General features: G+C 39.4%; 2 protein-coding genes and 1 non-coding gene across 6 annotated transcripts in view; all 3 read left to right on the forward strand.

Annotated features, from left to right (window-relative positions):
* Positions 1–6,109, forward strand: part of ppp1r26 (protein phosphatase 1, regulatory subunit 26) — a 23,127-nt gene extending 17,018 nt beyond the window's left edge. For 2 of the 4 annotated variants that reach the window (XM_036587481.1, XM_036587482.1), the window contains exons 3-4: positions 928–1,027; positions 3,310–3,516. In XM_036587481.1, the coding sequence (XP_036443374.1) occupies positions 928–1,027; positions 3,310–3,378 (169 nt within the window). In that variant the 3' untranslated portion in view covers positions 3,379–3,516. Of the gene's footprint in view, positions 1–927; positions 1,028–3,309; positions 3,517–6,054 lie in introns of those variants that run through there. The other 2 variants (XM_036587484.1, XM_036587483.1) reach the window with 2 other exon arrangements.
* mrps2 (mitochondrial ribosomal protein S2) lies at positions 6,091–11,119 on the forward strand. The gene is given in 5 exon segments (XM_036587486.1): positions 6,091–6,188; positions 7,641–7,754; positions 8,556–8,685; positions 9,788–9,905; positions 9,907–11,119. Coding segments are annotated over 5 exon segments (792 nt in total). The 5' UTR covers positions 6,091–6,163; the 3' UTR covers positions 10,312–11,119.
* Positions 11,120–13,485: 2,366 nt separating this feature from the next.
* LOC118820735 lies at positions 13,486–13,615 on the forward strand. The gene has a single exon (XR_005008280.1). It is a non-coding gene; the product is annotated as a small nucleolar RNA SNORA17 (small nucleolar RNA).
* Positions 13,616–13,652: the final 37 nt, after the last annotated feature.

The raw sequence follows: 13,652 nt of genomic DNA on the forward strand, positions 1-13,652 counted from the left end.
TAAACCTTAAAATACTAACAAATAAAATAAGAAACTAGTGGAACAGAGAGCATCACTGTTAAAACATTATATTAAAACAGCCAGTTTACATTTTTAGATTAATATGATTATTATGTCTGTCGCGCCTGGCGCGTCACTGTTTGCATGAGCCAAGACTTAAAACTTACGATAATATTGAACACGGTTGATTTTGTCGCCGCGTCCAGGCGAGAAAAAGACAGTTAAGACAGCCGTATTGACCAACTCACACTAAGCGATCGAGATCTAGCAAGACTCTTGTGATTTTATTCCGACGTTGGAAATTTGTGAAATCGCTTCAGAAGTTGTTTGGTGTGAGGCTGACATTAGATGTGAGAGGGTGTCAGTCTTTCAAAAGTCTTTTCAAGGTTTTTTCTAAGTCTTCTAGCATTTGGTTAACATAACAGAAACAGCCTGTTTGATTCTACGAGACAAAGAGAGATCATGTAGAAATGAATTATGAATGTTTTTGGTACATAAAATGACAGATGTCCTAAAAGGCCCTTAGGAAAAAAGAGAATATGCAGGAAAAAATGTCAGATATGAGCCCTTTGATACGAATCTATTCACAGAAAAACAGAACAGGAAGGCAGGACTGAATCTGGAAAACAGTGGGGATCTTCTTTTAAGTCCCTCCTCAGTGGAGGAGCTGTTTTCGCTCTTCTCCCACTGGGCCTAACGGCAGCTTGATTTACACAAATCTGCACAGACGCTCACTGTTCAGTGAATGCTTGACTGAATCCACTGGAGGAGAAGAAAAGAGATTCAGGACGTTTTGTTCTTCTCTACCAGATTTGGTGGAACTGTGTGGAGTTCACTTGGAGCTCAAGCTTAATTTGATTCATTTAGTTTCCTCCCTAACAAATCCAGCTCCGCTCTCACTGTGTCTGTGTCTGTTTTTTCCTCCAGCAGGCTCCTCTCCACCTCCATCGATCCAGGTGAGCTGCTCAGCCCCTACATTGCACTGAATACAGAAGAGAGGAGACAGAGGTTCAGACACATCCGGCAGGTACACACCTGTGTGTTCACCACTACAGCACACCAACATTCAGAGGTTTAGTTTTAATGCTTTAAATGATATAAAATCAGATAAAGTTATATAAAGATGCAGATAAAGTTATATATAATATGCTAGTCCTGTGCAACTTGATGTAATTATCAGTAAGCTAAGAAGCTTGTTTCCAAAATGATGAGCAGGGCTGTAAATAATTCTCAGATGTCTGAGAACGTTAACAAAAGTTATATCAATTAATGCTTTAAATAGATAATTTGTTCATCATAATTTTATTGTTTTTAAGAAACAACTTCTTGTTCCCAAAATACTTCAAAAGCTAAAAATAAAATTTCCCTTTTGGCACGTATTTATAATAAATTACATTATTTAAATGTATATTTTTCATATTATTTCTAAAAAAGTATTTATATTATTGTTTAGAATGTTGTATAAAGGGGAATTCCATCAGCGTTTCAAATTTTCTGCATAATTCAGTTAAGATGTAAACAGAGTCGTTCAGAGTGGTTTGGTGTGAAACGCTCTGCTCTAGAGAAACTTACTGAGGCAGAACTGTTCACAGTGGTGGTGATAGGAACCAGACGATCCACCTCTAAAAGCTCCCTCACAGAAAGTTACTACATGAAATGGTTATGAATTCACTGCCTGATGACTGAGACACTCTTTTAAGACAGATTTTATTAAGGTTTTGGTCTAAAATATGATTTTTCAAAGCCATTCATGGTGGAGGGATACATGCAGGGTGTCGTGAAGCAAAGTAGTCCCTAAAATAGTCAGGCATTCACTTTTTTCCCCATCTTAAACATCCCATATAAACTCAGAAGACTCGTATAGGTTCACTGGTGGTTCTGGATAGTAAATAAAATGTCTGTGTTGTAGTCATGGCAACCCCTGGTTCCTATCACCACCACTGTAAAGACATCTGAACCATTTCACACCAAACCACTTTGAATGACTTCACATCTGAATAAATGAATTATGGAGGAATTTTGAAAAACTGGTGTAGTTCCCCTTCCAGTGTAATTCAAGTGCAGAGGAACCTGCTGTGTATAGAAATGCAAGAGAGGAATGATAGCAGACCCATCATTGTGTCCTCCAAGTTTAAAGTCTTTTTTTAAAGCAGGACTTATATTTATATTTATACATTTTATTATGAAATTATTTTAGATATCTGGCTGATGGAGAACCGAGAAGAACATTGTAGAACAGAGTAAAATGGCGGAGAACTTTCTAAAACAGTATGAATGGCATTCTAGACCAGTGTGAAGTGAGAACATTCTAGAACACTGTCAGAAGGGGAGAGAACATTCTAGAATAATGTGAACAGTCAAAGAGTCAAAAATGGAGGGAACATTGTAGAACAGTATGGAATGGGCGAAATTTTCTAGAACAGTGTGCACTGGGGAGAGAACATTCTAGAACAATGTGAAATAGAGAATGTTGTAGAGCAGCAAAACGGAGGAGAACATTCTAAAACAGTACGAATGGTGGGAGAACATTCTAGACCAGTGTGAAGTGAGAACATTCTAGAACACTGTCAAATGGGGACAGAATGTTCTAGACCAGTGTGAAGTGAGAACATTCCATAACAATGTCAAATGGGGAGAGAACATTCTAGAACAATGTGAACAGTCAAAAAAATCAAAAAGGGAGGGAACATTCTAGAACAGTATGTAATGGGAGAAATATTCTAGAACAGTGTGAAAGGACATTCTAGAACATTGTGAAATAGAGAACACTTTAGAACAGTGAAATGGAGAAAAAAAGACTGGAACAGTGTGAAGTGGGAAGAGAATTCTAGATCAGTGTGAAATCAGTGACATTCTAAAACAGTCTGGAATGGAAGAAGTCAAAGAATCACATAGGGAGGGAACATTCTAGAACAGTATGTAATGGGAGAAATATTCTAGAACAGTGTGAATTGGTGAGAGGACATTCTAGAACAGCTCTGAATTGGAGAAACATTCTACACCAGTGTGAATGGGTAGAGAGCATTTTAGAACAGTAAAATGGAGGAAAACACTCTAGAACAGTAAAATGGGGGAAACGTTCTAGAACAGTGTGAAATGGGCTGAGGCATTCTAGAATAGCGTAAAATTGTTGAGAACATTGTAGAACAGTTTAGAATGGGGCAGAGTGTGAAACATTCTAGAACAGTGTTAATGAGGGGGAGAACATTCTACTGTCTCCTAGCAGTGACACACACAGGGACGGAACACTGGGTTTGGGTCTGAGCTTGTTGGAGAACCGTTGTTTGAGACTGTCTGTGTGCTGTTTAGTTACAGGGGAGCAGAATGATGAAAGCGGTGAAAAGGAAGCTGCAGTTTGTGGTCAGCTTGCCCAGATGACTCTGCAGGACACCAGCCCCATCTCTGTTTAATTCAAGGTCTAATTAAAGGGGAATTCCACCAGTTGTTTAAAACATTGTATAGTTCAGGGGTTGAGATGTAAACCGAGAGATTCAGAGTGGTTTGGTGTGAAATGGTTCAGATGTCTTTACAGTGGTGGTGATGGGAACCAGGGGTCGCCATGACTACAGCACAAATATAGACATTTTATTTACTATCCAGAACCACCAGTGAACCTACACGAGTCTTCTGAGTTTATATGGAATGTTGATGATGGAAAATAGTGGAAAATCTGAAATAATAAGTTTTCTTTGGGGGCTATTTTGCCTCACAGCGCCCTGCATGTATCCCTCCACCATGAATGGAGTTTAAGTTCTCTAAACTATTATAAAACAGTGTCTCAGTCATCAGGCAGTGAATTCATAACCATTTCATGTAGTAACTTTCTGTGAGGGAGCTTTTAGAGGTGGACGTCTGGTTCCTATCACCACCACTGTGAACAATTCTGACTTGGTAAGTTTCTCTCTCTTTACCATTTAATTACACCGAAATTTTGAGAAATTGTTGCATTTCCCTTTAGTAAGCACAGTGCATGGATGAGTGGATGCTTATGGTTTTGGACTCTATGAATTATCATACAGGACTGTTATATCTCAGGAGTAAGACAAGCAGAAGCTTCCGTTTAATGCTCTATGATGCCTTGTGCACACGCGTTTGTACTGAAGAGAGTTTGTATCTGCAGTGTTCAGCAATCTTGCCTTTTGTGTGTTTATATATTCGTTTGTAATTTATTAACAATATTTGCTTGTTATTTCTTTCTTTCTTTAATTGTTCTGAGAAGGCTGTGGGGTAACGTTATATTGCTTATAATTATTTTATACTTTATCCTTATACTGTACTCTTGTACAGCTTTCCTGCGCTGTTCATGTTCGTCATCCACACATTTTGAGTGCCGTGCGCTGATATTTAAATAGTCAATATTTAAATATTTTACAGTATACAGCAAAAATGCTCTCAGGAACATTGTGTGAACAATAAAGCGTGATGTTTTTGAATGAACAGAATACGTTTGTGGTTCTTGTAGTCCAGAAGTCTAATCGTCATTCAGAAGAAGGAACATTCTAAAACACTATCAAATGGGGAGAGAACATTCTAGAACAATGAACAGTCAAACACTCAAAAATGGAAGTAACAGTCTTTAACAGTTTGGAATGGGAGATGCATTCTAGAACAGTGTGAAATGGGGAGAGAACATTCTAGAACAGTTTGGAATGGGAGAAATTTTCTAGATCAGTGAAATGGGAAGAGAACATTCTAGAACAGTAAAATGGAGGAAAGCATTCTTGAGCGGTTTAAGATGGGGGAGACATTCTAGAACAGTGTAAAATGGTGAGAGTATATTCAAGAACAATGTGAAATGGGAAGAGAACGTTTCACAACAGTTTGAAATAGAGAAATATTCTAGAACAGTGAGAAATGGAGAGAGAACATCCTAGAACAGTGAAATAGAGAAACATTCTAGAACAGTATGAAATGGGGACAGAACAGTTTGGAATGGGAGATATATTCTAGAACAGTGAGAAATGGGGAGAGAACATTTTAGAACAGTTTGGAATGGAAGAAATTTTCTAGATCAGTGAAATGGGAAGAGAACATTCTAGAACAGTAAAATGGCGGAAAGCATTCTAAAGCGGTTTAAGATGGGGGAGACATTCTAGAACAGTGTAAAATGGTGAGAGTATATTCAAGAACAATGTGAAATGGGAAGAGAACGTTTCACAACAGTTTGAAATAGGGAAATATTCTAGAACAGTGTAAAATGGTGAGAGAATATTCAAGAACAGTTTGGAATGGGAGAAATATTCTAGAACAGTGTGAAATGGGAAGAGAACATTCTAGAACAGTAAAATGGAGGAAATCATTCCAGAACAATGTTGAACTAGGGAAACTAAAACAATGTGAAATGGGAAGAGAATGTTCTGCAACAGATTGAAATGGGAAAAATATTCCAGAACAGTGAGAAATGGGGAGAGAACATCCTAGAACAGTGAAATAGAGAAACATTCTAGAACAGTATGAAATGGGGAGAGAACATTCTAGAACAGTTTGGAATAGGAGATATATTCTAGAACAGTGAGAAATGGGGAGAGAACATCCTAGAACAGTGAAATAGAGAAACATTCTAGAACAGTATGAAATGGGGAGAGAACATTTTAGAACAGTTTGGAATGGGAGATATATTCTAGAACAGTGAAATGGGGAGGGAACAATTTAGAACAGTAAAATGGAGGGAAACATTCTAGAACGGTTTAAAATGGGGGAGACATTCTAGAACAGTGTAAAATGGTGAGAATATTCGAGAACAGTTTGGAATGGGAGATGTATTCTAGAACCGTGTGAAATGGGCAGAGAACATTTTAGAACAGTTTGGAATGAGATATATATTCTAGAACAGTGTGGAATGGGCAGAGGACATTTTAGAACAGTAAAATGGAGGAAAACATTCTAGAACAGTGAAATGGGTGAGGCATTCTAGAGTGTGAAACTGCTGAGAACACTAGAACAGTTTAGATGGGGGGCAGAATGCGAAACGAGAACAAAATGGCCTTAAGAACATTGTGTGAAAAATAAAGCGTGATGTTTTTGAATGAACTGTTATGTTTCTGGTTCTTGTAGTCCAGAGAGCTTTGCGCTTAACGCTGACTCTGTAGGGGGGAACGCTGCTCATACACTACATTACCCAGAAGTCTAATCGTCTAACATTCAGAGGAAGGAGACCGGGAGCATGGCAGCCAGGATACTAACGAAAGGTGAGCCGTTTGTAATGAATGTGTTCCTCTGTTGAAAATGTGCCTCTGAGCGGAGATTTATCGTCTTGTCTTGTTCGATAAAGCATGTCTATAGAACATGTAGCGAACCTGTGTTGGCTTAATAACGTTCACGTTCACTTCGTGTTCGAATTTTCCGTTCCACCTTAAATGGTGCAGTAGTTGCCGTCAGGCCTCGCAGGCGGCAGAATGGAAGTGCTGCACCATTTAAGGTGGAACGGAAAATTCGAATAAGAAGTTGGAGAATAAGCCAAATTCAGAGGTTTCGTCATTAGGATCAACAAATTCAGGTATCAGCTGCTGTGGAGGACAGACAGAAACATCTCCCATTACTATTATATTATTATTTAGTATTATTATTGCTATTTACATACCTAAGGTCACCATGCCGAATGCCAAGCGTGGTCCAGAGGGGGATAAAGCTTCCTACCGTTGGGCTGTTGAGCAATGGATCCCCATCCAACACCTTTGGAGTTGGAGTGTCTAGAACTGAACATCCAACATCAGTCCCTAACCTCACTAATGCTTTTGTGGCTGAATGCAGTCAAGTCCTCACAGCAATGTTCCAACGTCTTGTGCAAAGTCTTCCCAGAAGAGTAGAAGCTTTTACTGCAGCAAAGGGGGACAAACTCCCTATTAAAGTGGGAAATCTGTCTCTTTTTGTTTTTTTAATTCCTCCATAATTCAGTGATTATGATGTAAACAGTCATTCAGAGTGGTTTGGTGTGAAATGGTTCAGAGGTCTTTACAGTGGTGGTGACAGGAACCAGGGGTCGCCATGACTACAACACAGATATAGACATTTTACTTACTATCCAGAACCACCAGTGAACCTACACGGGTTTTCGGAGTTTATATGGAATGTTGATGATGGTAAAATAGTGATAAATCTGAAATTATAAGTTTTCTTTGGGGACTATTTTACCTCACAACACCCTGCATGTATCCCTCCACCATGAATTGATAAAAAAGGTACATTTTAGGCCAAAATATTCTCAAACTATTGGAATACAATGCATATTCATAATCATTTCATGCAAGAACTTTCTGTGAGGGAGCTTTTAGAGGTGGACGTCTGGTTCCTATCACCACCACTGTGAACAGTTCTGACTTTCTAGAGCGGAGCATTTCACACCAAACCACTCCGAATGACTTTGTTCACATTTTAACTGTTTAACTATGCAGAACTTTTTAAAGATATGTGTAATTCATCATACCTTTGATCTAAGAAAAAATCTTGGATAACAACTTTCGGTCATGTAGCGTAGGAGTCATACCCGTGAACACTCTTCTAATCTGTCACTTAACTCTGTGATGGAGCGTTTTACTGAGGGAATTGTTGCCGGACATTGCAAAGCCCTCCTCAGTCATGTCCACTGTATTTCTCTCAGTAACATTTACTTGGCTTTGTCTCTTTTTGTTTTAACATGTCAGCGATCCACAGTCTCCGAAGTCCTGGTGTGGTTGGAGGTGCGCTCTCCTGCAATGGCCACACGTTCTCTAGTGCCGCTGCGGCTGCCAGACCTCCGGCCCCCAGCGAGGACGCAGGTATGACTAATAAAACCTCATCTAGACTCATCTTAGTACTCTTATAGACTTCAGGTATCTTAAAAAGTCATTTGTAATGTGAAATAAAATTAATAATTGTGGCTTATGTTGTCATTTTTAACCAGAATTTGGAACCTGGGACTGCAGTGTGTGCACATAACTTATGTTTGCAGTCAAAAACTTCATGTTTATGAGGTAAAATGTATGAGAACCTACTAAACATACTCTGTGGAAGAGTGTAGCTTAGTTTAACAAGCTCTCCACTGACCAGCTTAGCAGATGGAACCAGAGTTTTTTCCAAGTCATTTTGGGTCGTTTCTTTTGGTCCGTTCATCATGAAATTTACACACAATGTAAAGGACAACAGGTATTTTCAAATTATGTCAAAAAATGGAGATACAAGGTATTGTTCAACAGCTATATATATATATATGATAATATAAAGAGGTGGACAATATGTCGATACACAACTTGCCATGATATATGTTTTTTCAGATATCTGATCCAGTAGTGCTTTAGAGGTTTAAAAAAATACTATCAAAAACTCTGGATACAATGATTTTTATTCAAAATTTTGTATACTGTATTTCACTAAATCCAGATAACAGGACTTTAACGTTGTACTTGATGCTACTTATTATGGACTCACCTGCGATGTGTCTTGTGTCATGTGAACGGGGCCTTTGAGATTAATGGATGTAGTTTTGTAGGTGTGCACACAGTGTTAGGACATTAATCTGTGACCTCACTCTCACGTCTGGTCTTCCCTCTGCTGTTGTGTGTCCGGTGTTTTGCATGCAGCTGTGAATGAAAAGATCCTGAACGTTCCTCTGACCCAGCCTGACTACTTCCACCTGTCCGAGCTGTTCACCGTAAAGGACCTGTTTGAGGCCCGAGTGCACCTTGGACATAAGAAAGGCTGCAGACACAGGTGGGCACTGCACAGAGCAATAGATCAGCTTTGAAGAACAATATATGTGGTCAAATAAAGTCAGTCCATTCAGAGTATGCAAGTTTGTATGTAAGGAGGCACAGTGAGTGTGTTTACATGCACTCAGTGATCCAATCATAATCGGATTTCTGCAGTTATCTGGTTATTCAAATGGTCATATAAACACCATAGTCCGATCTAGAAATCTGATTAAGAAGTCTGATAAAGAGGCTGGATTTTAGCTGATCAGATTTCTCAGTGCATGTGAACTCTTACTCTGATTTCTTTCGCATTTCTCAGTCTGCGCGTGTGTGAAAACAGACGGCGGTACTGGAAATAAGCGAGCAGCGTTGCTGCAAGATTACAGCAAAACACTGAGCGACGCTGAAACCGACTACATGCTTGACGAAATTAAGGATTTAAATATTCATATTCTAGATGATGTATGTTCATATTTTTAGGTAAAGTTGCGTGATGTTTTAAAAAAATCCGCAGCATGAAGTTTGAGTTTGCAACGTTACGTTTACGTTGCATCTTCTTCTGTGAGTTTATTGGTCGGTTGTAAAGCAGAAATCTGATTACTGTCTGACTCATGTAGACTCCCCATTATCTGATTACTCAAGTGCATGTAAACGCGTTGATCGAATTACTGACAACCTGATTTTCTGCAGTTTTGGATTATTGAGTGCATGTAAACGTACTTTCTGTCTACAACACAAATGGTCAGTGAATTTCTGTGAGATTTTACATATAATATTCAAAATGATGACCTTTTTGTATTTATATAGTATTTTGTTGTTGCCTTGCATGTATATAAAATATATATATTTAAGATCAAAAGCTTGTCTCTGAACTGTCATACAACAGTGTCTCAGATATCAGGCAGACTATCTGTACCTGTCTTGTGTAATAGCTTTCTATGAGGAAGCTTTTAGAAGTCTGCTGTTACATATAATAAAAGTTGTTTTTGTTATTTTTTGGGGGTACAGTAATAAATGAATAAAGGACAAACTTGTTAAGGAGTGTTAATAAGAGAAATATCAATATAATCTTAACGATACCCACCCTTAATACTCGCTAACTACCTGACCCTATCCCTCAGGCTGATGGAGCCGTATCTGTTCGGCAGCCGCCTGGATGTCGACATTATTGACCTGGAGCAGACTGCGGACCACCTGCAGAGGGCGCTGAACTTCACGGCACACGTGGCGTACCGTGGCGGGAATCGTGATGTTCGTGAGCCGCAGACGTCAGTTCGCTCACCTGGTGGAGAGGACGGCGCAGGAGTGCGGAGAGTACGCGCACACGCGCTACTGGCAGGGTGGGCTGCTCACTAACGCCCCCGTGCAGTACGGGCCGGGAGTGCGTCTGCCCGACCTCATCGTCTTCCTCTCCACGCTCAACAACGTCTTCCAGACGCACGTGGGCATCAGAGACGCCGCCAAAATGAACATCCCCACCGTCGGGATCATGGACTCCAACTGCAACCCGAGCTTGGTTACGTACCCGGTGCCTGGCAACGATGACACGCCTGTCGCCATGGAACTGTACTGTCGGCTGTTCAAGATGACCATCAACAGAGCGAAGGACAAGAGGAAACAGATGGAGCTGCTCAAGGGGATATGAGAGTGATTGATAGCAGGGTGGACAGAGGGAGGAGGGGGGAGCAGAGGGGCAGGGAGGTCATCATTTAGGCCAGAGGTTCTCAATCACAGTCTTTTGCTGTTAACCTGATGGTCCAAAAGTCAGCAGTGGTCACCAACCCTCGTTCGGAGGTTTCACCTCCAACCCAAATCTCCTGTCAGCTAATTAAGGACTTCTTAAAGGGGAATTCCACCAGTTTCTCAAAATTTTGCATAATTCAGCTGTTGTGATTTGACCTAGAGACAGTTTACAGTGGTGATGATGCGATATATATATAAAACACAAATATTGCAATTTTATTTACTATCCGAAAAAACAACCGGTGAACCTACACGTGTCTTCTGAGTTTTCACATGGAATGTTGATGCTAAAATAGTGGGAAAAGCCCAGGGGGACCCTGCATGTACCCCTGCACCACGTATGGATTTAAAAAAAAAGAAATACATATTTTAGGCCAAAACCTTCTCAAAACTACTGTAAATCAATGTCTCAGACATCAGGCAGCATTGGGTTCCCATCATCACTACTATGAACAGTTTTGACTCTCTAGAAAGGAGCATTTCACATCAGATGGAAAAATGTACACAGGATGAAAACATATCTGGTTTAGAACAGTGTTGTTTACTGTCCCCCATAAAGATAAACAGGTCAGAACCGGATTTACAGCATGACGACAGGACTTCAGTGGTCTATTAGTGATGCAGCCTGCAATATCTATGTTTTCTTTATCATGATAAGCGTTCCCTATGTGAAGTATGCTAAATTAAAGATGGGTTCATGTTCATATTTATAATGTGGTGATCTTGTGTTTTATTTAACTTTGGAGAGCTAAGCTGTGAATTTGCGCACAGCCGTAACTGGCTACGATGACACCGAGGTGCGAACCAGCACCGTTTTAATAATGCGGTACCCGCTCAGGGGCCGAGCCCTCGCAGGCCTCTCCAAATTGGAAAATAACATCTATTAAGCTGCATTTTTTAAGATGGGGATATTTTGATTAGTTTTTTGAGCGCTGTCGCTCTGTCGCTCTGTCGCTCTGGCCTATCAAATCATTACGCTCTGTCACATTGTCAGCGCCTGTCAACTGGCATGAGGACACCGAGATCGCCATATGTTTCTGAAGACAAGACAACACAATCAGATTATGATGCAACCCCATAGCTCGTTTTTGGACCACTCATAACGTTGCTAGCTAAATCAGCCCACTTCAGTTCCAGTAGCTGCTCAGTTTAGGCCACAGCCTCTGTAGTTGATTCATTAGGGATCAGTGGTGGTTCTAAGTTGCATTGAAACTCGAAACAAACCACAAATGGGTAAAGAGTAAAATGATGAAACAAAATTAAACAGGGTCACTGGAGTTTATGGAACATTATCTAGACGTATATGGGAAAGCAATAAATGAAAAGAAAACCCTGCTGAAAAGAACCCATGGAAACCATTAAGATAATGATTTTGTTATCTCGAGATGACAAGATAAGTAACTTGTTATTGCAAGACAGCAGTGTTTTGCTTTGGGCAGGTGTGCTCACTGCCCCCTAGTGCGTGCGTTCACTAGTGTGCGTGTGGGTGTTTCACTGCAGGGATGGGTTAAATGCGGAGCTCTGATTCCTCTGTGTGCAACACAGCTGGCCAATGGTTCACTATACTATACTATACTAATTAACTCGTTATCTCAAAATAACAATCCAAAAAATCATAACTACCTCATGGCCTCTCTGGACTTCCGTACCATGCTGGTCTAAGCTAGGCCATGGTGGTTAATGCTGGCATAGTGCTGGCCTGGTTCTGGTTTAGCAGGTCACCCAACATGGTCATGCTGGTTAAAGTGAGTAAGGACAAAAAGACAGACGCACCTGCCTGTTAAACAAGGAGCTGGACTGCGTTCACTTTCATAATAAGAGTCCTCCTTTTCTGCTTAATTATCATCACGTTTGATATTATTGAGGTATTTTTGCTCAGATATTTATAAAATGTGGGCTAGAAATTGTGACATGAGAGAAAGAGAAAATAATGCCACTGTAATAGGCTACAAAATAGATTTTTTATGCTGAATGATATTTCCAGTTTCATTTTATGTTTAAATATTGGCCTATAAAGTGTTAGATATCAATCTGAGAACTCTAATATTAGGTGTGCTTTCAGCAGAAAAGTTATTTTGAGATACAAAGTAAAAATTCTGAGAGAGAAGTCATGTCGAGATCAGCATGTTAAGAGAAAAGTCATTTCTAGATCGTACATCAAGATTTTGAGAGAAAATCTGTGGAGATATTAAGTCAAAATTTTGACAGAGAATTCATTTTGCGATATTAAGTCAAAATTCACAGAAAAAAGTCATTTTGAGATACTAGGTCAAAATTTAGAGGAAAGTAAGATACAAAGTCAAAATTTTTAGAGACGTCATTTTGAGATAAGTCAAAACTTTGAGAGAAAATTCATTTTGAGATACCAAATCAAAGTTTCAAGAGAAAAGTCATTTCAAGGTTCTATGTCTAAAATTTTACAAAAGCCATTTTTAGATTCTAAGTCAAAATTTGGAGAAAAGTCATTTTGAGATACTAAATTTAAAAAATTTGACAGAAGTCATTTTGAGATTCTACATCAAAATTTTGAGGCAAAAATTATTTTGTGATAGTATATCAAAATTTCAAGAGAAAAGTTGTTTTGAGATACTAAGTCAAAATTTCAAGAGAAAACTCATTTGAGATACAGTCAACATTTTTAGAGAAGTCATTTTGAGATATTAAGTCAAAATTTTGAGAGAATTCATTTTGAGATACTAAATCAAAGTTTCAAGAGAAGTCATTTTGAAGTTCTATGCCTAAAACTTTAGAAAAGCCTTTTTAGATTCTAAGTCAAAATTTTGAGAGAAAAGTCTTGAGATACTAAATTTAAAAAATTTGACAGAAGTCATTTTGAGATTCTACATCTAAATTTTGAGACAAAAATTATTTCGTGAAAATATATCAAAATTTGAAGAGAAAACTCGTTTTGAGATACAAAGTCAAACTTTTTAGAGAAGTCATTTTGAGATATTAAGACAAAATTTCAGGAGAGACGTTTTTTCAGCTTAGTTCCTGTATATAAACTGGGGCGTGAGCAGTACGCTTTTCTCTGCTATGGGCCCGTTAAAGGTGAATGTGCATGTTCTTCAGTCTTCTTGTTGCCCGATGAGACGCAGCCGTGGCTGCGATGCTGCGGCTGTGCTGTATGCAGGCAGACAGAAACTGGCTCGTGATCAACCCTGTCCCTGCACATGGGCTAGGGGAATGGAACTGGGCCAGATAACCCCAAACACACTGGGGTACTTTAATACTCTGATGATA

The sequence above is a fragment of the Colossoma macropomum genome, unplaced genomic scaffold (assembly GCF_904425465.1).
Source record: "Colossoma macropomum unplaced genomic scaffold, Colossoma_macropomum, whole genome shotgun sequence".
Classification (NCBI taxonomy): domain Eukaryota; kingdom Metazoa; phylum Chordata; class Actinopteri; order Characiformes; family Serrasalmidae; genus Colossoma; species Colossoma macropomum.